The sequence below is a fragment of the Notothenia rossii genome (assembly GCF_949606895.1).
Source record: "Notothenia rossii genome assembly, chromosome: 2".
Taxonomy (NCBI): domain Eukaryota; kingdom Metazoa; phylum Chordata; class Actinopteri; order Perciformes; family Nototheniidae; genus Notothenia; species Notothenia rossii.
Genome location: NC_136904.1, coordinates 36,190,947 through 36,216,429, shown reverse-complemented (window position 1 = coordinate 36,216,429; position 25,483 = coordinate 36,190,947). Strand labels below are relative to the sequence as shown.

General features: G+C 41.9%; 3 protein-coding genes across 3 annotated transcripts in view; 2 read left to right on the top strand and 1 right to left on the bottom strand.

Annotated features, from left to right (window-relative positions):
- neto2a (neuropilin (NRP) and tolloid (TLL)-like 2a) overlaps positions 1 to 9,983 on the top strand; it is a 31,365-nt gene extending 21,382 nt beyond the window's left edge. Inside the window, exons 8-10 of the mRNA XM_079662490.1 lie at positions 6,117 to 6,230; positions 6,367 to 6,497; positions 8,163 to 9,983. Coding sequence (XP_079518616.1) covers positions 6,117 to 6,230; positions 6,367 to 6,497; positions 8,163 to 8,903 — 986 coding nt within the window. The 3' untranslated portion in view covers positions 8,904 to 9,983. The remainder of the gene's footprint in view (positions 1 to 6,116; positions 6,231 to 6,366; positions 6,498 to 8,162) is intronic.
- The window catches only part of LOC307029127 (proteasome subunit beta type-3-like), a 68,500-nt gene that overhangs the window by 31,646 nt on the left and 11,371 nt on the right, over positions 1 to 25,483 (bottom strand). The window lies entirely within an intron of this gene.
- Positions 18,483 to 22,554, top strand: dnaja2a (DnaJ heat shock protein family (Hsp40) member A2a). Its single transcript, XM_079662955.1, has 6 exons — positions 18,483 to 18,692; positions 19,958 to 20,017; positions 21,127 to 21,356; positions 21,922 to 22,002; positions 22,088 to 22,221; positions 22,310 to 22,554. The coding sequence occupies exons 1-6, from the start codon at positions 18,615 to 18,617 to the stop codon at positions 22,537 to 22,539; spliced, it is 813 nt and encodes a 270-aa protein (XP_079519081.1). The 5' UTR covers positions 18,483 to 18,614; the 3' UTR covers positions 22,540 to 22,554.

The following is a 25,483-nucleotide window of genomic DNA, read 5'->3' as shown; positions in this document are numbered from 1 at the left end:
TTCTATCCACGCTCAGGCAGCTACCGCACCGCAGTTGCCTTCCCGCCGGAGGACTGGGCTGTCACTCAAAAACTGAGTAGCCAATGGGGACGCACCCTGAAAGTCCCGCCCACCTGGGAGGTTTGTCTCGGGTCAAAATCTCAAACAAAAAGTGAAGGAGCGCAAATGAGAGAGTTGCAGCGAGAGCAAAAGTCTGATAATTGAGAAAGAAAAAACAAGAACTGCAAACAAAAACCTATTTTAAAACAAAGAAAAAAGACTTATAGTTTACATCAGTGGTCGCCAACCAGTCGATCGATCGCGAGTGTGGTGCGGGTAGATCGTGGACCGTTAAAAAAAAAAGTAACAAAAGAAAAAAAAAAAAAATTAAAATAATAATGTTTGAAAAATACGTTTTTATATGTAAACCTATCATCCACCACCCCGTTAGCAGGTGCCACTTGATTGACGTATATTTTAGACACCTCAATAATATACTGTAATAGGCTACATTAACCGTGCTTTACGTGAACTTCATCATGACACAAGAGACAACGGCAGGACTGTAATTTCCCATGTTCACTGAACGCAACAGAGGCAAGACACCACACCAATCAGAGAGTTGCATGGAAATACACGTGTCATTCAAGCTCGGCTCTGTGTGTGTGTGGCAATAGCCGTGGGAACATGTTTCAAATGGGGGGTGCTGTGGGGATGACACCACGGCTGGTTCTGACCAATGTGCTGCCCTATAGGCAAGATTTTAGCTGGTAATGAAAAACCTCTACAAAAGACCAATACACTACAAAAAGAGAAACATATTGACATGGTGGACAGCATATAACAAGGCTTCAAATGTATTTAGTATTATAACATGTTTTAATTGGGGGGGTGGACTTCACATCCTCTAGGGGGGTCCGGGGGTAATCCCCCGGGAAGATTTTTTTAACATTTTAAAGTAAAATGCTTCAATTTGGTGCACTTTGAGCGCCCAATTAGAGACTGATCTAGGGGGTACAACTCTAAACACCCATATGAAAAAGATCGGTTTGCATTTTATTAATCAAATAAGTAGGTATGTGAACATTTCCAATAACCTACCATAGCCAATAACAAATACATGTAACTTATTTTATTTGTGTTGTTCATTCATATCTTATTTTACCAGTTAACATTTATTTATTTATGTATATTTTTAAATCTCTCCAGTTTTAAACGATATTTTTGGTTTACTGTCCTATAGTATACATTGGAATGATTTCAAACCTGTTTTTATTTATCCTAATAATTATAAAGGTGTGCCTTGGAAATATTTGTTTACATAAATTGTGATCAAAACGTTTGAGACCCACTGAGATAACTTAGACTAAAGTGAACTATCTAAACCCTCAGAGTCCTTTACCTCACTGAGCTGTAGTTATCAGCCTCTCAGTCTGACAGGACAGAACTCTCCCTCCACATTATTGTAGAAACAGGTTCTTATATCCGTTAGCGCAGCAGAAGCTAACAACAATCCCCGCCGGTACCGCGGTATCTCCTCTCTCTATCTCTCTCACTTTGGCTGCGGGCGCCTGCTAAGCCAACATCCCCCACTTAGGGCAAATGGAAAATGTAACCGGGGTGAAAAGGGTGTTATCTTTACTTAATTATGAATGTTGTTACATCAAGGCTGAAAATTCGTTTTTTTTGTATTGTGGAAGTGCAGATCCCCTGTCCTCCACCAGGGGGTGCTGCAGCACCCTCAGCACCCCTACTTCCCAGGGCCCAGTGTGGCAATAGCGCATTTAGTGTGATAGAGAGAGGGAGAGAGGGAGGGAGAGAGAGGGACCGGTGCTAGCGGGGACCGTGATGTTAGCATCTGGTTAGCTAGCTGCACTAACTAACTAACGGACATAAGGAGCTGTTTCCACAACAAGCTGGAGGAGAGTCCTCTCCTGTCAGACTGAGGGGCTCAGGTGAGCTAAAGGACTCTCTGAGTGTTTAGAACGGTTTTGTCACAATTTATTGAAAAGATTATTTCCGCGGCACACCTTCATATGATCATTATAGTTTTACAAACAATAAGAGAATAAATGAAAAACAGGTATGAAATATCCTACTATACAGTATGTCAGTAAAACAAGAATACAGTTTAAAAGGGGAGTGATTTGTAAAATATCCATAAAGAAAAAGAAAATCTGTTTACAGTTCTGTTTCATATGGGTGCTGAGAGAGGTATCCATAGAGCTCTTCATGTTGCTCTCAAAGTGCACCAGATTGATGCTTTCAACTTCAATATTTAAAAAAAAATCTTCCCGGGGGAGCATCCCCCCGGACCCCCCTAGAGGAGGTGAGGTCCGCTCCCCAATAGCACTTTACCCCTGCCTATATGTCGTGAGCTGACTATGGAGCCTTCACTGTAACAGTAATTCAGATGCAATTAGCCTATATAAAAGGCCTCAAATTGGAAGCACTGTCTGGGCCGTCTTTTTCACTCAATTCTGCAATAGGTAGATCTCGCCTTTCACCTAGGCTGAGGTCGGTGATCTTGGGCTTAAAAAGGTTGGTGACCACTGGTTTACATGATTACACAAATGATTTGTTTGCAACTTATAATTTTATTTTTGAATTTTATTTTGCTTGACTCAGTTTTTTTTTCTTTTAAAGTCATAGTTTTGCTTTATTCTGAGAAAATGTTGCTTTATCTTTATGATACAAAACTAATCCCATACATTACACAGTGATTGATTTTGAACTGATTGTTTGTCTGCTTTGCCTGCATTACACTTAAAACTAATCTTTATGACGAAGCAGGACAATACATCAAGTGATAGTTGAATGTGAACCCTTTTTTTCCAAAGAAAGTCCAGAAACATCAGCACTCACTGCCTCTGCAAGTCCCTGCAGTGCAGAACCTGTTAGCCAATACACCCACATCGTCTTCCTCTCTATGATACGTCAGCTGACTTCCTTGGAGGCAGCCCATCACGTCTTGGCTCACAACTTTGTGGGTTATTTACAAATGATATTGCATTACTTTCCATAGGTATTAAGTACAAAGTGAAAGAGAACTGCCTGCTTTGTGACAGTTAGATCTGATTGTGTTCAGAAGAATACTGATCGCTAATAGACAAAGCTCCATTCCAGTTGCCCCTCATAACTCTCTCTCTGACATTCTGTAATGGATTAAAAGCTGTATCCACCCACACACAGAAACAGATACAAGAACAGTTGATTTATGAGGTCCTGCTTTCTGCCTGCATCAGTAGGCACTAACACACACTGTGTATCAACTGTCAACTCCGAGAGGAAAGCTAATTACACTGTGCCATGTTTATAGCATAGATAGGAGAAAACCAATTATGTATTCCAGGATTTGAAAATACCAGAAAGGAGGAAATGTTTTGATATGCATGTCACATCGTGATACAGTGGCTATTATAGGCCGCTTACAAAGGAAAATAGGAATGTATCTATTTTGGTGAAAAGAAAAGTAGGGTTCATTTATCTAATGGCAGTATTAATACATTAAGTTTTATCATTTCTGAAGGACAAAAAACTTTCAAACGGATGCTGTTAGAGGTTTCTCATAGAGTAGCAGGAATTACCATTCTGGAAACATTTTTTCTGTTAGCACCGTAATATTTGCATGAAATGCCTGAATAGACGGAGAAATTAATTACCACATTCTACTGCACAAGTCCCAAATCCGAGGTGAATGCTAATGGTGTTTTCATCAGCAAACCCAGAACCATTTAAACCTAATGGCCTTTTAAATTCAGTAAGGCTGTATTCTTTATTTTAATCTGAGAGTCCTTAATACCGTTTGGATCCTCATTCATTCTGATCACATAGTTCATTTCAGAGAGAAGTCTCTTGAATCACCCACAAACTTTATTTGTTCAGAGTCAGGGACTGTCTCAAAGTTTACTTAGAGGTTAGGGAGCCATTCGTCTTTGTCACTCAGAGAACAACTTGAGGTTTGCCTCCTGCACTTTTTCTTCATTTCCAAATGGCGCCTTTTTCTCTGAACCCGCCTTTTATTTCAAATGTTTCCAATGAGAACAGAGCATCTCGTCACATACAGCCAATTCAAGAAACAGCTCTTCAACAGGCGAAGCTGGTGGAGCGGACCACAGTCTGTTTCAGCGGTTTCTATGCGATCACTCTGAGCACAGAGTTTACATTTTTTTACTTTTTAGAAAAGGGCTTGTGACCTCACTAGAAGTTAGAAGAAATGCTTGTCAATAGCTGTAATACATTATTGAGATGTCGTTCTCATTGAAACAATAAAAAAAAGCACTGGGATTGTTTTTTGATGAAACACTGGAAGGAAGATCTGCCAGCACCTTTCTCAGAGAAAAGGGTGCACAAACCCATAATGTGCTATAACCATCCAACAGAAGCACCTCTAAATCCAAAATATTAGGATGCTACTGAACACACATACAGTCACACTGGCATACACACCCATTGTGAGTATGTGTGTGTGTGGAAGGAAGGTGGGGGTAAGAGGGTGAAGCCTTGTTGACACCCTGTGTGAAAGGCTACATTTTGAAGGCGGGACACACATAATGGGTTTGGAAGCGATCACAGTGTCAGAGGAGAGGCTCTGTCTATAAGGAGATAGATGGGGTGGACCCTCTCACTCGCATAAACACACACACACTCACATAATCACAGTGGACCTCGGAGCAGAGGGTGAAGCTGGTGGAGCGGACCACAGTCTGTTTCAGCTGATAAAGACTCAGCGGCTGCAAATCCAGAGGTGGAACATTGGGGGAAAGCGGCTGGTGGAAGAGAGAACGGGCCAAAGAGACTGAAGGCTGGGTATAATGTACAGGCCTTCCCCTGTCATGATGCTCTTGCTGTGATACTGACCAAGAAAATAAGGAGAAATCCCTCCACGTTTGTAGTAGGGAAGAGGGCGTGTGCACTTCCTGACTGTTTTTGGCATAATCTTTTCTGTCCGTGCTTTTTGATATCATTTTGCAATCTATCTTATAATGTTATTTTTCAAGATTTTTAGTATTCATCTTTTTCTGTACACATGGCATGTATTGATTGTCTGTCGGTCTTGGTTGAGGGCCCTCCCTTCTGTTACGCTGACTTCGATTTCTTCCTTTTTTTATCCCCTCAAAATAGTTTTGGGTGGGAATTGTTCAAGTTTGCGATTTAAGATTTAGTGCTACAGGGATCAGTGAATGAAGAAAGGGAGAGAAGGAGGAAGGACTATATGGTCGAGGGGTTTGGGGGATGAGGGTAGAAGGGACGTAGGGATGATGAGATAGAAGGGAGGGATCTCTGTTTTTGACTTTAATATATCAAAACAGAAAAATGAACTTTGTATTAATGATCAACCGTTTGTGCCTGCCTGCCACACAATTCATTGGGCCAGAATAAAAAATAAATGAAATATTATGCATCTGCTTATCAACAGACTTCAGCTATTTCTATCCCCACTCCTCTCATAAGAACCAGGTGTCCCTCACATTTTGCTGCAGCACCAAATCGTCTACACCAAACCCTAGCTGCGTTTTCCAAATTCTTGCAGCCGCTCCTTCAGCCTGGCAGTGCATCGATCTCCTGAGCCCAGCAGCCAGCCTCAATTACTCGCCATCTCCGTCTCTGCCAGCACAGCCTTCATACGCCAGCAGTCACTTTAATGTGCGCTGTCTCACGCCACTTGCCTGAACATTTGTACCACACATGAAGCCATTTCAACTACCACCCCACGCCATCCTTTTCTTTTTATCTTTTGCATATTTCTCCTTCCCTGCCTTATTCTTAGTTTTCCAGCTTCAACCCCTCTCCCTTTCTCTCCCTCGACATGAAGGCTGCAGCTCAGTGAAGCTAACATATCCTCCCCTCATCACCCCCTGATGTCTGCAGGGAATGATGATGAATGGCCTTGTGTGGACTCTCTTCACATTTGTTTCATAACAGAACAATAGTACTTTTATAACCTGCCCCTGCAGACTCCTACAGCGACATTATCAACCTTTTATTTATTGTTCCGTGTTCTCGTTATCCTCAAAATAGCTTCCAGTTCCTTTCAAAGAGTATCATAATTTACCCAGCACCGTCAGACAGCTGCTTATTTCTCATTTGTAATGTTTGTTCCCCTTTTCTCTCTGTGTATTGTCTTTTGCCCGCAGCCCCCTGTTCAGGCAATTCATTCTTCTGCCACAGCAACATGTGTATAAACAACTCCCTGGTGTGCAATGGAGTTCAGAACTGTGTCTACCCATGGGATGAAAACCACTGCAAAGGTAATCTTCCTCCTCCTGCCAACCTTTACCAAATATTATGGTTGAAAAGGATTTATTTCTGCAGGTTTTCGTAGGCTTGATTTTCTGCATTTTGTATCATTCTTTATTCCCTGTCCTCACCCTCTTCTTCCTCCAGAGAAGCGATCTAAGGGTATTTTTCATCAGATCACTAAGACCCACGGCACCGTCATTGGTGTCTCGTCAGGCATCGTGCTGGTTCTTCTTATCATCTCCATCCTGGTCCAGATGAAGCAGCCGAGGAAAAAGGTAACCCACCCTCTGTGGTTGACCTTTTGTTCAGCAGGAAAGAGGAGACACATCATTGAAAGTGATGGTGAGGTGCTATAGAGACTGAGGAGAGAATACTAAATACACCCGGGGATTTCACACCATTAGACACCATTTAAAGGATAATGCAGTTCAACATAGGTGGAAGCAGGGTTGATTAAAACGCAGGAAGTTAGAACAGAAGAAACTTTCATTATTGGAAATAAAGGCAAAACAAACCGAACCTAACAGATCTACCCTGTTACACAACAAACAAGGATCTTATAAAGCCTTAACAGAAAACCAGGACTTCAATACAAGCAGAACTAATGAGGAGATAGAGTGCGGGTGTACAAGAGGTCGGGTGGTTGAAGAGCTAATGGGGAACAGGTGACACTAATAAGGCTGGGACAAATAATAGAGAAAATAGGAGGGAAAACAGAAAGGACAGGAAGTAAAAACAGAAAGCAAATACAAAAAACAAGATCATGACAATAGGCGATGTGTCATTTCAAGGTTATTGTCTCTTTTGTTTAACCTGTTAGACCCCAAGCCTGTTTTTCAGGTCTCAGGCTCGAAAATGACATTTCCAGAACAAATGACCATATCTCCCCTTCTAAAAGGGGAACATTAATAATCTTTTTTCTCAAAGTAAAGATTAACCTGTGAGTTGGATGTAAAACAGTCAGAATCAATATAGATGTTTTTTATTTTAAAGAAAATTCAGATTGAACATAGTAGAAAACTGTAAATTATAGTGTCCGTCCAAAGATTATTTTTTACTTATAGTGAAAACTACCCTTGGATGATGGGTTAGTAGACTAAAAGCTTTAGGAATCCAAAGTACAACATATAATAAGTACCCTGTATCAAGATTGATGCAAAACAAGTGACATTTGACTTTTTTAGAGAGGTTTAGCAAAAGAAACTCCACCTCTGGGGCCATTTGGTTGGAAATGGGCGTTGTTGCCGTTTCTCTGGAACCCATTGATCGATTTTGATGATTGACATCTCTTTTGAACCGTTAGCGCCAATGAAATCGAGGGAAAGTTCCACATACACACATAGGTTACCAAATAAGCAGTGAGAGTGACGCGTAGCCAAAACCGGAGCTGCAACACACTCTGGTGGCTACCATTAGCAGCTAATTTTTGTTCTCCTATTAACTTGTCTCTGTTAATTTTTTACATTTTGTAAAAGGTTGAATCTAGCTGAGCTGCTGTATTTTTGACAATAAGTAGCTTACTATTTAAATAGGTGAACACAAATCACAAGAAAACTAATATTATGTCATTGATTACCCATTAATGAAAGGAAAAAAATAACACAAATATTTAAAAGGCAAGATGCTTGAAGTTCCTATATATATTAGGGTGGATATTTATTTTCATCCCCTTTAATCCTACCGCCTTTCTAAACCCTGAAAATTTGATTTCAAATCTTACTATGATACATAATTTTGTATGTATTTGTTATACATAATCAGATTTGATGTACAGTGGTCTGGCAACATAGAAACGATCTACCAACCATCATCGGCTTGTTTCAAACGTTGCTAAATTGATTAGTACACAGAAATATGTGACATCCCTTTTTATCATTGTGGAAACTAGACTTTCTAATCTTTAAATCTTAACGATCTAAATGGATATCCTTCTTCTCCAGGTGGTAGCTCGCAGGCCCGGAGTTTTCAACAAGGCGGGCTTCCAGGAGGTGTTCGACCCGCCCCACTACGAGCTCTTCTCTCTGCGTGACAAGGAGATTTCCTCAGATATGGCCGACCTTTCCGAGGAGCTGGACAACTTCCACAAGCTGCGGCGCTCCTCCACCATGTCCCGCTGCGTGCACGAGCACCATTGCGGCTCGCAGGGCTCCATGGCGACCGGCGGCGGTGGCAGCATGAAGCACAGCCGCACCACCCTGAGCTCCATGGAGCTGTCCTACCACAACGACTTCTCCAAGCCACCTCCCATGAAGACATTCAACTCCACGTCCAGCTACAAGAAGAGCTGCTACGGCTACAAGCAGCACTCACAGACTCACGACTGCGACCAGCAGGTCATCGAGGACCGCGTCACAGAGGAGATCCCATGTGAGATCTACGGCCGCGGTGTAGGAGGAGCCACGGGTGGAACCATGGGACCGATGGGAACCATGGGAGGAGGACCGTCAGGGATTGCAGGAGGAGGGATCGGAGGACCGGTGGGGATCACAGGAGGAATGGCGATGGCAGGGGGAATGGGTATGGGGGGAGGAGCGGGCATGGCGGGGCCCAGTGGCATCGCTGGAGGGATCGGCGGTGGGATGGCAGGAGCCTGCGGAACCCTCAGTGTCCGCGGCAACAGCGCCCGCAACAGCACCACAATAGTTGACCCAAACCATCGCTCCATGTCCATGGACTTCTAGACGAGGAACGGAATGTCTTGAATTTCACTCATCGGAAGAAAAGACAGAAGAAAAGGAGACAGGAGAGATCACAATAATCTTAAATTGATCACTCCTCTTCCCACTTCTGCCTTTGCCCTTTAAACAGTAATAAAATAATTGCACACTTAAGGATCTTCTCTCAAACAGTCGCCTGAAGGTTGGAAAACGAATAGGATCCAAAAGACACAAAAAAAAACGGATTTATGGTTCCATTATTAAGGATTCTGAACGATGTAGGGTGCAGGAGACATCTTATATCTCCTCCGGTCTAAAACTCATGTAATCTGTCCGTTTCATAAGAAGAGGATTCTTGCATGCAGACCCAGATTTCTCTCTGTTTGGGAGCCGATACGACCAGGTAACCATTCAGAAACAAAGAGAGAAAAAAGATGAAGACACACCCCTGACTGAGTTTCTACATTTATTCACCTGTCATGCACAGATATATGATATATAGTGTGTCTTCTAATAATTTGAGTCTTTATTTTTTGTCAGTGTACTGTACTGTTAAAACCAGTATATATCCAGCCTCATGACGACGCTTGGCTTTTAACTCCTTAATCTTTTACAGACGTTGCTCAGATGATTTAATGATGGGGATGATGATGATGATGACGATGTTAACGATGTGATATAACTAATAATTCTGTAATTTTAATGGTTACCTTACACATAATTGGAAGGTAAACTCCATTCATTCTCTCCTCAGGAAGAGCACATGTAGAGACTTATTTTAGTAAGAAATACAGAGAGAGAAAGGTCTATTCTTGCTCTGTGAACTTTATAGCATATGGGCGTTATGGCTTTGAGTGATCATTTATGGAATATAAAAATGTGTGGTTTGAGTCCTGGACTGAATCAAAATAGCAACTACCCCACTCCCAAACCCCCTTAGCAGGAGAAAATATAATTTCTCAATTCCCCTAATGAACTGAGTGTGTAAAATAAGCACAACCTGTTTCCACGAGGAGACGGACATGTAGCCTAAATGGGATTTATGATTTGAACCACTGGTTGTATTATTTCATTCTGTTGAATTAAATGAGAGCATACTCACTTTCCTGTCTGAGCTGTTCTGTTTCTTTATCACCAAGATAAATGGCCACACACCTAAGACGGATATGTCACAACAAGGTAAGACGCATATTGTTTGGGGGAGAGGGTCTTGGGGGAAGCCCTGTGTCCCTGGCCACTTTAACCAGCTGGGGGGATTCCAAGGCGCTCCCAGGGAGACATTATCCCTCCACCTGGTCCTGGGTCAGCGCCTCTCCTCAGGAGACCCAATGTGAGATGTATGGCGTGTTGGAGGACGAGGACCATTGGTTGGAGCGATGGGAAGGGGGGGGCGTCAGGGATTTGCTGGAGGAGGGATCGGCGACCGGTGGGGATAACAGGAGTGCCGTTGGCAGGGAGAATGGGTATGGGGGGAGGAGTGGGCATGGCGGTCCCAGTGGCATCACCAGAAGGATCGGCGATTGGATGTCAGGAACCCGCGGAAGGCGGAACCATCATTCCCGCGGCAACAGCACCACAATAATTGACCCACGACAGCTCTCCATGTGCATGGACTTCTAGACAGTGAAGGGAATGCAGAAAAGGGAGCCCCAAAGTCCCTTTCACTGGCCACATCAATCAGCTTATTGGGGGATTCCAAAGCACTCACAGCCACAGGCCAGTGTGAAGAGGTGTCCGGACCACCTCAACTGGCTCCTTTCTATGCAAAGGAATAGCGGCTCTACTCCGAGGCATTCCCTGATTAATGAACTGACACTATTCCCAAGGGAGTTGTCAGCCACCTTCTGGAGAAAACCTGTTTAGCCGCTTATATCCATCATGTTATTTTGGTCATGACCCAACCTTCGTGACAATAGGCAAGGGTAGGAACAAAGATGGAAGACGTTTTAAGCAGGATGTATATGCTGAAAATGTGTAGACCTAAAGATAGTTTAGGGTTGTATATGCATCACAAAAAGCATATTTAGTTAAATGGTGGCAATATTTTAGTTGTAATAGTTTAATCAGGTGGTCTTTTTTAGATTAAGCTCTCTTTGACCTTAGAAAAAGATCACCATCATAACAGAAACAACACAATAAGAATTAGTTTAAATAGTAACAGAAATCATGAAAAACATCAGATACTGAAGCTTTGAAATCTCCCAGTAGAATACAAGAATCTGGCTGTAGGGCTGTTGACTGGTCATTGCATTTAAAAGGTGCCTGAAACCAGTTGTGCCTAAATCTGTGCATACAGGTATAGGTTAGGCAATAACTGGATGGTGTACTAAAGTTATTCAATTTAAATGAGAGGAGAGAGTAGTATGAAAGCTTTAACAGCATTGCTTTATAAATTAACTTCATGAGATGATTATTTTATCTACACTGAAATTGACTGTTGACTGTGATCCATTCAACCGTTTAAACAGAACACATAAAGTTCAAAATGTGTAAAACTGGATTTCTCCATAGTCACTGACACACATGAAGGTTGGCTGCACAAAAGTTAAGACAGACATCCTTAAATCATACACAAGAAGCATAGTTTTATTCTAATTGTGTTGGGGTCGTGTCAGTGGCGTAACAAGGTTGTGATTGGCCCCGGTACAAATATTGTTTTGGGGCACCCCACCCCCTATCGCCCCAAACATAAGCGCACACTGATGCACTCACAGACGCATGGACACACACAATCACTCAGAAGCGCCACATGTAGGCTATCAACAACAACCTGCCCTGGCTTCAACCCACCACAGCCTGACAACGGCACAGCGAACTAAGAAGAGGATTACACCTGTTTCCTTGATGTTTGTCACTGGGGAATGGGCCGGTAGGCCTACATGTACCGGTTGCTATAATATAGCTTTTGATCTTGGCGTCGGGGGTCTCAATAGCGCCATAGAGTCCCCTATCGGTTGGGGCCCTTGGGGGAACTGTTGGACCACCGCCGGGCACAGCCAAATCCAGCCTCTCCTCATGGCTGGCTGGAGAAGAAGGTCGCACAGCCACGGATACAGCTTCACTTGTGGAGCTATGGCAATGATCGTGGTGAAGCAGGTGAGCTATCGTTAGCCTCCAGCTCCGGCTGCCGCTGCACGTCGACATTGCTAATGTTAGCGCTCGATTTCGAGGACGATGTATGACAAAAAAAACGGTCAAATTTTCGTTACATCTCCTTGTTCTCTCTTGTCCTTTCTCTTTTGAGCGCCGCTCTTGTGCTTTGATTTGCTGTACATTATAAATGCAAGCTATTATAATTTGTATAATACTGCCGAATTTGCTGCTGCTAGCTACACTACCTATAACCTTTGAGATTGATTAAATGGTTCAATCAATCAATCAATCAATGTTTATTTATATAGCCCAATATCACAAATGTTACATTTGTCTCAGTGGACTTCACAGTTTGTACAGAATATCAGTATGACAATACGACACCCTCTGTCCTTAGACCCTCACATCGTACAAGGAAAAACTTCCAGAGAAAACCCCACAGTTTAAAGGGAAAAATGGGAGAAACCTCAGGGAGAGCAACAGAGGAGGGATCCCTCTCCCAGGACGGACAGACGTGCAATAGATGCCGTGTGTAAATTGAAAAGATAATACATTTGCAACATAGGTAGTCCAAATGTTTTGAAATGCATGTGTGTATAATAAGAAGATGAATCCACGAGGATATCCATCCAGGACTTATGATCCAGGACCGCAGCCACGACTCAAGATCCAGGACTCGCAATCCATGACACAGGACCGCAGGATCATCCATGACTCCGGATCCCGGCGTATATAGACACCAAAAAGAAAGAAATTTGGGGAAGCTGGGTTAATCGGAACATGAGAGTACACAGGTATAGACAGAGAGAAGGAAGAAGTAAGATGTCCCCTGACAAACTAAGCCTATATCAGCAAAACTAGGGGCTGAATCTAATCAGCCCTAACTATAAGCTTTATCAAAAAGGAAGGTCTTAAGCGCACTCTTAAAAACGGATAGGGTGTCTGCCGTCCGAACACAAACTGGAAGCTGATTCCACAAAAGTGGAGCTTGATAAGAAAAGGCTCTGGCTCCCATTGTACTTTTAGAGACTCTAGGAACAACCAACAACCCTGCATTCTTGGAACGCAATGCCCTAGTAGGACAATAGGGTATAATGAGTTCTTTAAGGTAAGATTAAGGTTCGCTCGTCATGCAAGGTATCACATGACATGAAAGGGAGCAAGGTCATTGGACAGACAAATTACAAATTAATTTAGGTTGCTTGGTTACTTTGAAGACTGCGTGAACCGTTCAATGCCATTTGGGCCCCAAATAAAAAAATAAAAAAATATATTTGTTTTTGCATGGGCCCCTGGTCGGCTCTGGGCCACTGGCCGGCTCTGGACCCCGGTGCGTTGCACCGGCTGCACCCATACTTGCCAACCCTCCCGATTTTCGCGGGAGACTCCCGATTTCACTGCCCTCTCCCGGTTTCCTCCCGGGGTCATATTTCTCCCGCATTTCTCCCGATTTCTGACAAGATCAGATTTACTCAGGACTGTTTCCACTCTGACTTTAATACAGCTACACCATTGTTTGGTTTCCATGGTAGCGCGTCTCTTTAGTAGCGCGCGCAACTGAAAGTCTGAGAGGATGAGGAAGATAGTCACACAAAACAGAACAAGTATCGACAACTCTACCCTCTCTGCTCACTCCTTACCATATGCTCCTTCAAGGATGGTGCTACAGGCCGCAAGGCAGTGCACTTAGAACTACAATAAGCATGTTAATGTTAATCTAACAGCTCCCCTCCCCCCGCGGTGGTTTTGAAATGCTCCCGATTTCTGAGGACTCAAGGTTGGCAAGTATGGCTGCACCGGCTGCACCGTCAATAGTTACGCCACTGGGTCGTGTTGGATATTAATCTTGAACGACTGTCAGATGTCGAGCCAAAGTGTTTGCATGACTCAACCAGTGTAATTTTCCCTATTGTGCTTTTGGGGGTTCTCCCTTTCCTGTAGTGTCTTATATTGTTTTAAGTGCATGTTAATGTTCCCTCCAGAAGGATATGCTCTCCTACACATACCCCCCCCTGCCGGAAAGGCCTCCATTGGACTCATTTGTTTTCTTCTGTAACATAATGACATCACTACGTAACACTAGCACTTCTATTGGCTAGCGCTCTTACAAATCGTACATGATAGGCTAAGGGGTGGGACATCTGTAAGTTGTTGAGTAATCACAACAAAGCCAGCCAGCTAACCAATCACATAAAATGTGTTGAATTAATCTTTGCAGATATTTTTGTCCCTCACTCATTGCAGGCACATATTCCACACTCTTTCCTTTGCTGTCATGATGCATTAGTCCTGTGTAATGCTCAAGGCACCCTCTTATAAAGATGTGACCTTCAGAGGCTGCATGCATCAGGCTCTGGTGATCCTCTATGACACAGATGCATGTAGTTCCAGGAGCCTGAAGGTAGATTTATGTTAATAACCAATACATTATGCTGGTATGGAAAGCAGCATGTTTAGCTGGTTGAAGTTTAAATAATCATTTAAAGATTTGAATTGTTTTTGTCTAAGCTTTATGTTAATTAGTTGATGAATATTCAAGGTAATATATCACCTAATAACTACTGTAAGAGCTATGAATTATTTATGTACACAATTTTAAAATTATCTGCAAAATACATCATAAGTCATTATTGCTAGTTTTAAACACTCAAGTAAGTCTTTATAGAGGTTTTTTTGGGGGGAGTTCAAAATGATTTACAATATCTAAACATCTCTAGCTAACCAAATGAAAAAACCTCAATGTAACATGGGCATTTAAGATGGCCATTCAATCGATTTACATTCCATGGATATGCTTCTTTTTTTTTTTTTACTTCTCACTGCATTCATATAAAGCAAAGACTGAACAAAACATGACATACATTCCCCAACACACAACGCACAAGCAGTAGCCAGGAAGCAGGTGTAGAGCACACCTGAGGCATACCAACTCTTCACAGCTGGGCCCTACATTCAGGAAAATGACCCATCCCAGCAGCCATCCATCTCACAGCTAAATGTTCAAGGGCCATGCAGGCAGATGAAAACCATAATGTTGTGTAAGGATAATGGTTAAATGGTGTTGATTCAATTATGTAAAAAAATTGAGTTCACTTCTTATTAGGAGTGACATACGGCCCATTTCAACCAATGTGATGAAAAAAAAGGTCCCATAAGTCCTTAGGTTTTTCACAATATCTTATAATGAGATAATAATTACTCAACCCTATAGCATGACTTGTTATTTTGGGAGGAAAACAATGTTTCACCATGTGATTTAGGATCTTGGGGGTCCCTGATATTATATCCATTTAAAAATAAATCAGGTTTATTGCCAGGTAAGTTTACACATACAGAACATGACTTGTGTTTGAAGTATATACAGGACTGTCTCAGAAAATTAGAATATTGTGATAAAGTTCTTTATTTTCTGTAATGCAATTAAAAAAACAAAAATGTCATACATTCTGGATTCATTACAAATCAACTGAAATATTGCAAGCCTTTTATTATTTTAATATTGCTGATTATGGCATACAGCTTAAGAAAACTCAAAAATCCTATCTCAAAAAATTAGAATAGTTCCTCAGACCAAGTAAAAAAAAAAGATTTATAACAGCAAAACACAATCAAACATTTGAAAATGTCCATTAATGCACTCAGTACTTGGTTGGGAATCCTTTTGCACGGATTACTGCATCAATGCGGCGTGGCATGGAGGCAATCAGCCTGTGGCATTGCTGAGGTGTTATGGATGCCCAGGATGCTTCAATAGCGGCCTTTAGCTCATTAGCATTGTTGGGTCTGGTGTCTTTCAGCTTCTTCTTCACAATACCCCACATATTCTCTATGGGGTTCAGGTCAGGGGAATTTGCAGGCCAATCGAGGACAGTAATGCCATGGTCAGTACACCAGTTACTGGTGGTTTTGGCACTGTGGGCAGGTGCCAGATCATGCTGGAAAATGAATTCCTCATCTCCATAGAGCTTTTCAGCAGACGGAAGCATGTAGTGCTCTAAAATCTCTTGGTACACAGCTGCATTTACTCTGGGCTTGATGAAACACAGTGGACCAACACCAGCAGCTGACATGGCTCCCCAAACCATCGCTGACTGTGGGAACTTCACACTGGATTTCAAGCAACTTGGATTTTGCTCCTCTCCAGCCTTTCTCCAGACTCTGGCGCCTTGACTTCCAAATTAAATACAAAACTTGCTTTCGTCTGAAAAGAGGACTTTGGACCACTGTGCAACTGTCCAGTGCTTCTTTTCCTTAGCCCAAGTCAGACGCCTCTTCCGTTGTCTTGAGTTCAGAAGTGGCTTGACCATGGGAATACGGCTATTGTAGCCCATTTCCCGGACACGTCTGTGAACAGTGACTTTTGATACCTGGACTCCAGCTTCAGTCCACTGTCTTTGAAGCTCCCCCAAATTCTGGAAGCGACTCTTCTTCACAATGCTGTTAAGGCTGCGGTCATCTCTCTTGGTTGTGCAGCGTTTCCTGCCACATTTCCCCCTTCCAACAGACTTTTTGTGGATGTGCTTTGAAACTGCACTCTGTGAACAGCTTGCTCTTTGAGAAATTTCTTTTTGTGTCTTACCCTCCTGATGGAGGGTGTCAATGACGGTCCTCTGGACAGCAGTCAGATCAGCAGTCTTCCCCATACTTGTGATTTAGTTTACTGAACCAAGCTGAGTGTTTTTCAAGGCTCAGGAAACCCTTGCAGGTGTTTCGAGTTAATTAGACGATTCAAGTGATTCGTTGAACACCCTACTAGTATACTTTTTCATGATATTCTAATATTTAGAGATAGGATATTTGAGTTTTCTTAAGCTGTATGCCATAATCAGCAATATTAAAATAATAAAAGGCTTGCAATATTTCAGTTGATTTGTAATGAATCCAGAATGTATGACATTTTTGTTTTTTTAATTGCATTACAGAAAATAAAGAACTTTATCACAATATTCTAATTTTCTGAGACAGTCCTGTATATCTGTTTGAGTTTTGCCCGTGTGAACGGAAACCGAACCTTCTGAAAAATGAAACAATGTAACAAACTCTCGTCTGGTGCGCACCATAAAAGACTATTAGGTGTGAATCCTATGGTGTGAATGCACCCTTAGTAGCCTACATTTCAAAAATAATTACTGAGACTGACTGACTCAAATTAATTAATTAATGGCTGAAATAAAAAAAAAGAGTGTATCTCAAAAAGATTTACTAAGTCTCCCCAAATATTTTAAGAAATGTTTTGAGTTTTAAGTCACATACCTGCCAACCCTACCGATTTGGGCGGTAGTCTACCGCTTTTGACATGTTTCTACCGCCTACCGATTTAGCTGGCTTTCCCTACCGATTTTCAATCTTCCCAAACTATAACAAATAAAAATGACACTATATACACTGGACTCGACTTTTGGCGGACACCGTTTGCAGCGTGTCTGTGATCGCAATATAAAAACAGTCCTCTGTGTCCCCAACGTGCAGACCGGGGGTAACGCTGCATTTGAGTCCTGCAGGATTTCCCCGTTAATATCAGTGTCTTGAAAAAACATGTTGGCGACTGAAAGACATCCAGTGTTTGGTCTTTTCCGGAAGCATCCTACAGTGTTTCAACTGAAAGAGGACCACACACACACACACACACACACACACACACACACACACACACACACACACACACACACACACACACACACACACACACACACACACACACACACACACACACACACACACACACACACACACACACACACACACACACACACACACACACACACACACACAAAATATAATAACATTTTGAGATTTGGGGATATTTATCTCCAATTATTTCACTTTTTCTGACGTTTTCAACACCAAACATGTCGTTAATGTCTCTGTTTAGTGAACTACAGCAATCTGAAAGCCTGTACATTATTTATATCACACTTTATCAGTACAAAAATTCAGGAAATTACTTTTTTAATGCAGTATTTTCTGATATATCGCGCAACACAAATATATTTTGCTCTGTGCAAACCTTTGACTCTAATATGTCAACAACATGAAACAAGAATATGAACCTGGCTTGACACATCCTTCATCTACACTGGCTCAACTGAAAGAGGACAAGAAACACACAAAATATAATACAATGTGGAGACTTTGGGATATTTATCTCCCATTCTTTTACTTTTGGACATTTTACAGACCAAACATGTCGTTGATGTCACTGTTTACTAAACTACCACTTTTTCTGAAAAATGCATACAATTATGCAATATGTTAAATACATGGTTTATACATGTAATTACTGGGGTTCCATTTCTTCTGATTACCTAATTTGGGCGTGCACATTTGCCGCGCGCAAACCTACCTCTTTTGGATTTGGAAAGGTTGGCATGTATGAAGTCATTATTTGTATAATGATGTTGCGTCATTCTGTGTATACTAAATAAAAGTACTTCTTTCAAAAAAGTATGTCATTGTAATAATTCAGAATGTTTTTTTCAATGAGCAGTAATGTGGTGTCCCCGCAGCCTGGAGGCAGCAGCGGCCCACACGGAGCGTCTCTCTTCCCGGAAACTGAAACACGAGGCGAGAAAAAACATTTTCCACCGGCTCTTTCTCTTTGTCCACCCACCTCCCTGCTGAAGCAACATCCACAGTAACACCATGGCGACTGTAGTAGACACAAAACTATACGATATTCTCGGTGTGACTCCGAACGCTACTGAGAATGAGCTGAAGAAGGTAATTACACTGAAAAGTTTGAACAAACCACGAAATTACACCAGGTTTATGTTTGTGAGTGTCAATTGCTACAATCAGGAAATGCGTTGTTATGCACATCAAGCTAGTTAGCCAACTTGCTAGGCTAACATGCTAACCGGCCTGGGTGTTCATGTGGCGATGCGGCTGTAATGTTAAATGTTCATGGGTTCTGTAATATCAGGGTTCTTTTTTATTTTAGCAACAGTCAATATGGATTTTCGTCTGGTTTTAAACAGAACAGGGAACTTGGGTGACGTTCATTAAAAGTGACATTGAGTTTGTTGCTTGTCACGTTACTAATAAGGCGATTGACCTCACGTTAGCTTTAGCTCAGGTGTTTGTCATCATGTCAGCTAGCTAACGTTAAGCCTGTCGAAGCTTCTGGAAACAGGTAACGTTAATTATAGTGTTTGTTTCCTAATGGCTGGAAAACCCTGACAGATAGCTTGATGATAAAGACATATTTATGGTGTGAATAAATGATTAAAATAAGTCGACTTCGAACCTTGCATTACTGAATGCCAATTTTGCGGTACAGTAACGTTGCTATTATTGGTTGTCAATAATTACGGTCATGTTTTACGGTTTCACTTTCTGTGGGCGTCAAGGCTTTATTTAACCTCCAGCCAGTTCACGAGATATAATGCTAACATTGAAGTACCGTTACATTGTTAACCTTAAATTAAAACTCCGCTAGCACAGGCTAACGCTAGCAGATGAGCTAATGTCACGTTACTGTTGCATGTAATTTTACCCTTTTCAATCTGAGCTAAACCTGGTGTAAGTCTTTACATTGGTGTACTTTATTAAATTCCCACATTTTATATCAATGTTATACTTTAAGGAAAAGGGTTGTCATGGTTCATAGGGCGATTTCTTAACGACATCTCTGGTTAGCGAGAGATGCTAATGAGCATACGCACGCTATGCTAAACGTTAGTGATTAAATTGTCAGACATTTTGAAGTACCGTTTTTTTAGACAAAATGGTTATTAAGTCATGGGTATAATACAGTTAAAATAATTGGGTCTGTCTTAATATAAATCACCTGATAGCCACTTACTCAGTAAAACCATGAGAATAAACTTTCCTTCCGTCAGTGCTTAACATCACGTGTGATTGCGTAACAAGTAGACACTGTTCCTTCTTATGAATTTGAGTCATACAGGTGTGTGATTCCATTAAACAGCGCATTACTAAAATGATTATTATTTAACTATGCTCTCTCTTTTATGTACTTCTAGTCATACCGGAAACTGGCAAAAGAATACCACCCTGACAAGAACCCAAATGCTGGCGACAAGGTAAGATATTTATGACACTCGCTTCCACTGACGAGCCTTGACTTTTACACCTCCAACACCCCCCCCCCCCCCACATTTAATATATATTAAATGTACCTGTAGTTTTTGCACACCTGGTGGTAAAAAAAAGACTAGTAGGTGGGGTGGGGTGGGGTCACCTCTGGCAAACTTCTTGCCTTTTTCAAAAGCCTCGTCGATAGGTAAATGCCCCGGTGCCTTTGCAGCTGGCTTTGGTTTCGCCGCTAGTTTAGCAGCGCAGGCATCTTCGTACCCTTTTAAAACACCATCGTAGCGATGGCGGTGTTTCAGGTGACTAATCAGGTTGGAAGTATTATAGCTCGTTGCCTTTTTCCCTCCTCGTGGAACTTCTACATTGCATTTGTTAATACAAATAGCAAGCGAACTATCTAACTCTGAAACTTTGAAATAGTCCCATACTACCGACGACATGTTTGTTTACTGTCCTGGCTTCACGGCCGCACACCATTTACGTCACAGCCAGGCATGAGTTAGGGAGTGCTGGATTTGTGAAAAACTCCCCTCTTCCAAAACCACTAATACCACAATACTGGCAAAACGGGAGGAGCCGAGTGAAAAACAAGTGCCCCTCATCCCAATCCACCCACACCGCAGTATTTTTTTCTTTTTTTTTTACCCAAAGAATATAATGTATATCATCGGGGCTTTTAATACTTTTATCGGGTTTATCGGGATGACGTCATAATTCCTAATATCGGACCGATAATTATCGGGCCGATAATTATCGTGCACCACTACCAATCATATCTTCCCTGTAAATGGGTGGGCTTTATTTTCGCGGACTTTATGACAAGTTCCCCCCGCTGTGAAGTTTATGCATGTGTATAGAGTGGTGCAGTGACACGTCCTAAAACCCGGAAGTAAGCTGCGCATGGTAGGCTTAGAAATAAGCCTCATGTAAGGATATTGCAACCTGAGAAATGCTTTGCCCAGAATAATGTCACTTAAGTTACCACAAAAGCTGAGGTGAAAGATTAAAAGCTCTAAATCCCGAGCTGTGTTTAATATGCTGTTGATATGATGTAAAAAATTACACCTCGTCACATTTTTTTGTACCTCTCAATACATAGTTCAAAGAAATCAGTTTTGCCTATGACGTGCTGACCAACCCTGAAAAGAAGGAACTGTATGACCGCTATGGAGAACAAGGCTTACGGGAAGGCGGTGGGGGTGGCCCCGGGATGGACGACATTTTCTCCCACATTTTCGGAGGTGGGCTTTTCGGATTCATGGGTGGCCAGGGGAGTCGCGCCAGGAATGGAGGTCGGCGGAGAGGAGAGGACATGGTCCATCCACTGAAGTAAGAGTAAGCTTGTACACTGATGTATAGGCTTTTTCAGTTGAATGCTTGTACTAGGGTTGCACAAATAATTAAAATGTTATCAAATCTCAATATGGATAACCACAATATTGAAATCGCAGGAAGCACAATTTTTGTTAATAACATTTTGAATAAGGTATTGTGCATCTGCAGCAATCTCTAGGCTTACAAATGGTTTTCTACTGACCCAAAAACCAACCCAAAAGCATTTAATATATTTGTGTATATATAAAAAAGACTTCTATATCATAGCGACATCACTGTTACAGTTTCGCTTTTTTTTTTTTACTTGGATGCATGTAGACATGTCACAGTAGAGCCACAAAATACAAATATCAACCTGAAATTGAGCATAAGTCAAAGTCCAACTTTATTGTCAATCTTTCAGTTTGTGTTTACAGACAGAGATCGAAATACCGTTTCCCACAATCTCGAGGAAATGGGGCCCTTTAAAAGTCTGGTTTTATAATAAGCCAACATTGTACTCCAACATTTCTGTCTTGTGTCACTAAATAGTCTCTAACAACACACTTTTTTACTACAGGGTGACACTGGAGGACGTTTACAACGGGAAAACGACTAAATTACAACTTAGCAAGAATGTACTGTGTAGCACTTGTAATGGGTAAGTTGTAAAACCAACATTGATTATTTAGTCTTTTGCTGTGTTTTTGTGCTTTTCTAACAATAAGTCCATGTCATTTGTGTAGGCAGGGAGGCAAGACAGGCGCAGTACAAAAATGTACAACATGTAGGGGACGAGGCATGCGCATCATGATCAGACAGCTAGCCCCAGGAATGGTCCAACAGATGCAGTCTGTGTGTACCGATTGTAACGGAGAAGGTAAGGTGAACTAAACCGTGATGAAGCAGTTTGTCTGTTTTATTAGCCTGCACACACACCTAACCTTCTCTCCTTTAACCCACTCCAGGTGAAGTTATCAGTGAGAAGGATCGCTGTAAAAAATGTGAGGGCAAAAAAGTGCTCAAGGAGGTGAAGATCCTGGAGGTGCACGTGGACAAAGGCATGAAGCACGGCCAGAAAATTACCTTCGGCGGGGAGGCTGACCAGGCGCCTGGCGTCGAGCCTGGAGACATCGTCCTCGTCCTGCAGGAAAAAGAGAATGAGGTAAGAGGGCCAATACCCCCAATACCGTATTGAATAGGGATGGATATCGTTAAGGTTTTAACGGTACTACTACTTTTATCGATGCCGCTTATCGATCCGGTCCTTTAACGGTACTCTTATCGGTTCTTTTGAAGAAGAAAAAATGTAACTCAGGGTGTCCGCGGGGTCTTAAAAAGTATTAAAAGTTGATAAATCAATTTAGCGAAAATTAAGGCTATTAAAAAGTATTCAACGGCATTTTCCAAGGTATTAAGAAGGTTCACAGCAACGAGAACAGGAAACACCCTTTAATTTACTGAAACGACATGTCGGGAAACCCCACAAGGCGGCCCCATGCATAGCGCGCCGTAAAATGCTGCTTATTATTTTAAGTTTCGTTGCCTAGCTCCGCTCTGTGTGGGGGGGGGGGGACTAAACGACTACGGTAACGGGTCCCAAGGTGGGTAGACCGGCATACGCAACGCTCTGGGGGTCCAACGGCTGCCCTATATGATCATTTTCTGATACGATGAAATAGCCCGCCTCCCTCTCCCCGCGTCTCCTGCTGCTGCTGGGCTGTCAGAAGAGGGGGAGGAAAAGAGAGGCAGTCACCGTTTATTAAATATTATTATATTATTATACAGAGAACAGAGTCGTTATCAATTTGTTTGAAAGCTCAATAAATAACAAAGAAGACCTCTGACCGGCACTTTTCTAATTTGTACGGAAGATTTAAACTTTAATGGACATGTTGACCGGCGGAACATTTTTTTTACGGAAACTGCCGCACGGTCCCCTCGTTCCTTGGAAGAGGCGGAGAGGTGGGTGTTTTTCATCTGCTGGTGGACTACCTGAGAGATACAGCAGGAGAACACGCCGTCCACCGCGGAGAATAAACAGAAGGGCAACCATGGCAGCCATGCTCCGGGGTCTTCTTCGCTGCTTTTGGTGTATTTCGGGCGGCAGCAGCGCCAGTTACAGGCCTGACATATGTACTACATCGTTTCCAGCGTTTCCAGCATTTCCAGCGGTCTAGTCTGAACGGACACGTTAATGAATCGAATGCGTGTGAACGGAAGCCTTTTTTGCGCTTGCGTATGCGTTTTACCGTATGCGTCCTCTTGGGGCCGGGGTCTAAGCCAAACTATATCCGGTCACAGAGATCTGCTATTTTAAAGTAAAGTCAACCCATATAGACCCTAAATATAGTCTATATTAAGAACGAGAAAAGTCTTAACATATATATCCTTTTTTGTAAACATATGACAAATGTGTGAGGGTGATGACGTCAGAGCATCGTCGTATGTGTCAGGGCTTAGCCCCGGACAGCCCCAGCCCAATTTAACCCCTGGGTATTTGTGAGGGAGCATATGGTATTACCCCGCTGAAGCTCACCAAAGTTGAACATATTTCATAGTTCAAAGTTTTGTCAATTGTTTTGTTTATTGGTCAAATACTGGTTTCTAATGGTTTCTGAGGAGTTTTACTGGAATGAAAGAGCACAGAGTCTACAGAAGCAAAAAAGCAGCATACTGCATTAAACCTGCCCTTCACAGAGAGGTTGAAGACTTGAAGTTCATGTGGAAAGGAGGCTTCAGTAGTCTGTCTGCACTCTGTTTAGTTTTGCTATCTTAGAATCAATATAGTAAAGTGTGTTGCCAATGTAACCGGTTAGAACTCAAAGTTGTGATGAGGTCTTAAAATGTATGGAAAGGGTCTTAAAAGGTATTAAATTTGACTTCAGGATTCCTGCATATACCCTGTAACTAAACAAAATGAACATTGCTTTTTATTTAAATTAAATAAATAATATTTCACATCAAAAGAAACAACAATGTTTTAACAAATTGTATTAAATAATCTGATGACAGAATTGTAAACAGAATAGCTGAAACTTAACAAAATAAATAACTCAGTTGCCTCTCTAATCATTAAACCCTGTTTGTATAATTGAGTTAACTCCGTGTGTTGCTGCTAGCATACATAACACCTGACGTGGAAACGTTACTTGTGGATGGGGCTACAAAGCTACTCGATGCATTCCTCCATCAGAATGTGGTGCACTTTTGCTAAATGTTTAGACAAATTGCTCGTGTTACCGCCCTTACATGCTAATCTCTTATTGCACTTTTGGCAACGAGCATTGTCCACATCAAGACGGGTAAAGTTTAATCACACCTTGGAGCGCTTAGTTCTCACTGCCATCTTCACCGTGTGTGTGTGTTGCTGCATGTAGCAGCTGAGTGTGTCTAAACTGCCCCTCCCCCCCGCACACAGATGGGGGAGAGAGATCTTTTGTCTGGACTGGAAAGATCGAAAATACATCCTAGATGCATTTTTTTGTGTTTTTGCATATTAGAAACGGAGTTGGCGACACTAGGACTGCAATATGTTTATGTAGCAATAATACATATGACATATATTTTTGAAATGTCTCCAGTACCGATAAAAAGACCGATAACGTTGGAGCTTAACGGTACCACGGTCTTTAATAATTCAGCCCCGGGGGCCTGTTTAACCGGGGCTCGGTAGGTACCCATCCCTAGTATTGAACTTAATTGTAATGTATTTATTTAGAACGCTGAATCAGGAAAAAAAATCAGACTTACTGTTGCTGCTTAAAATTCTTCTCATTTAGTTGGTTATTATTTTTGCGTTTGTTAAAATATTTTTAAAGGGATCCTTTACTAATTTAAAGTTTGTCTGATGATGGGAAGAAAGAAGATTTTTTTTATAATAGAGATTTATTTACTAAGATGTATCTGTTTCCAGTGCACAAAAGAGGGATAAATAACACTGCAAAATATCTCGAAAAAACCATTGGTATTGGCATCGACCAAATTGTTATACTAAACACTGATACTATCTGAGAAATGTGCATCCCTATAAGTTACTAATTATATCCTACTAGGGATGTAACGATATACCGAATATCGCGGTATCGCGGTAAATAATCTTCCCAGTACCGTCGTGAGACTGACAAAATCTACCGCGATTT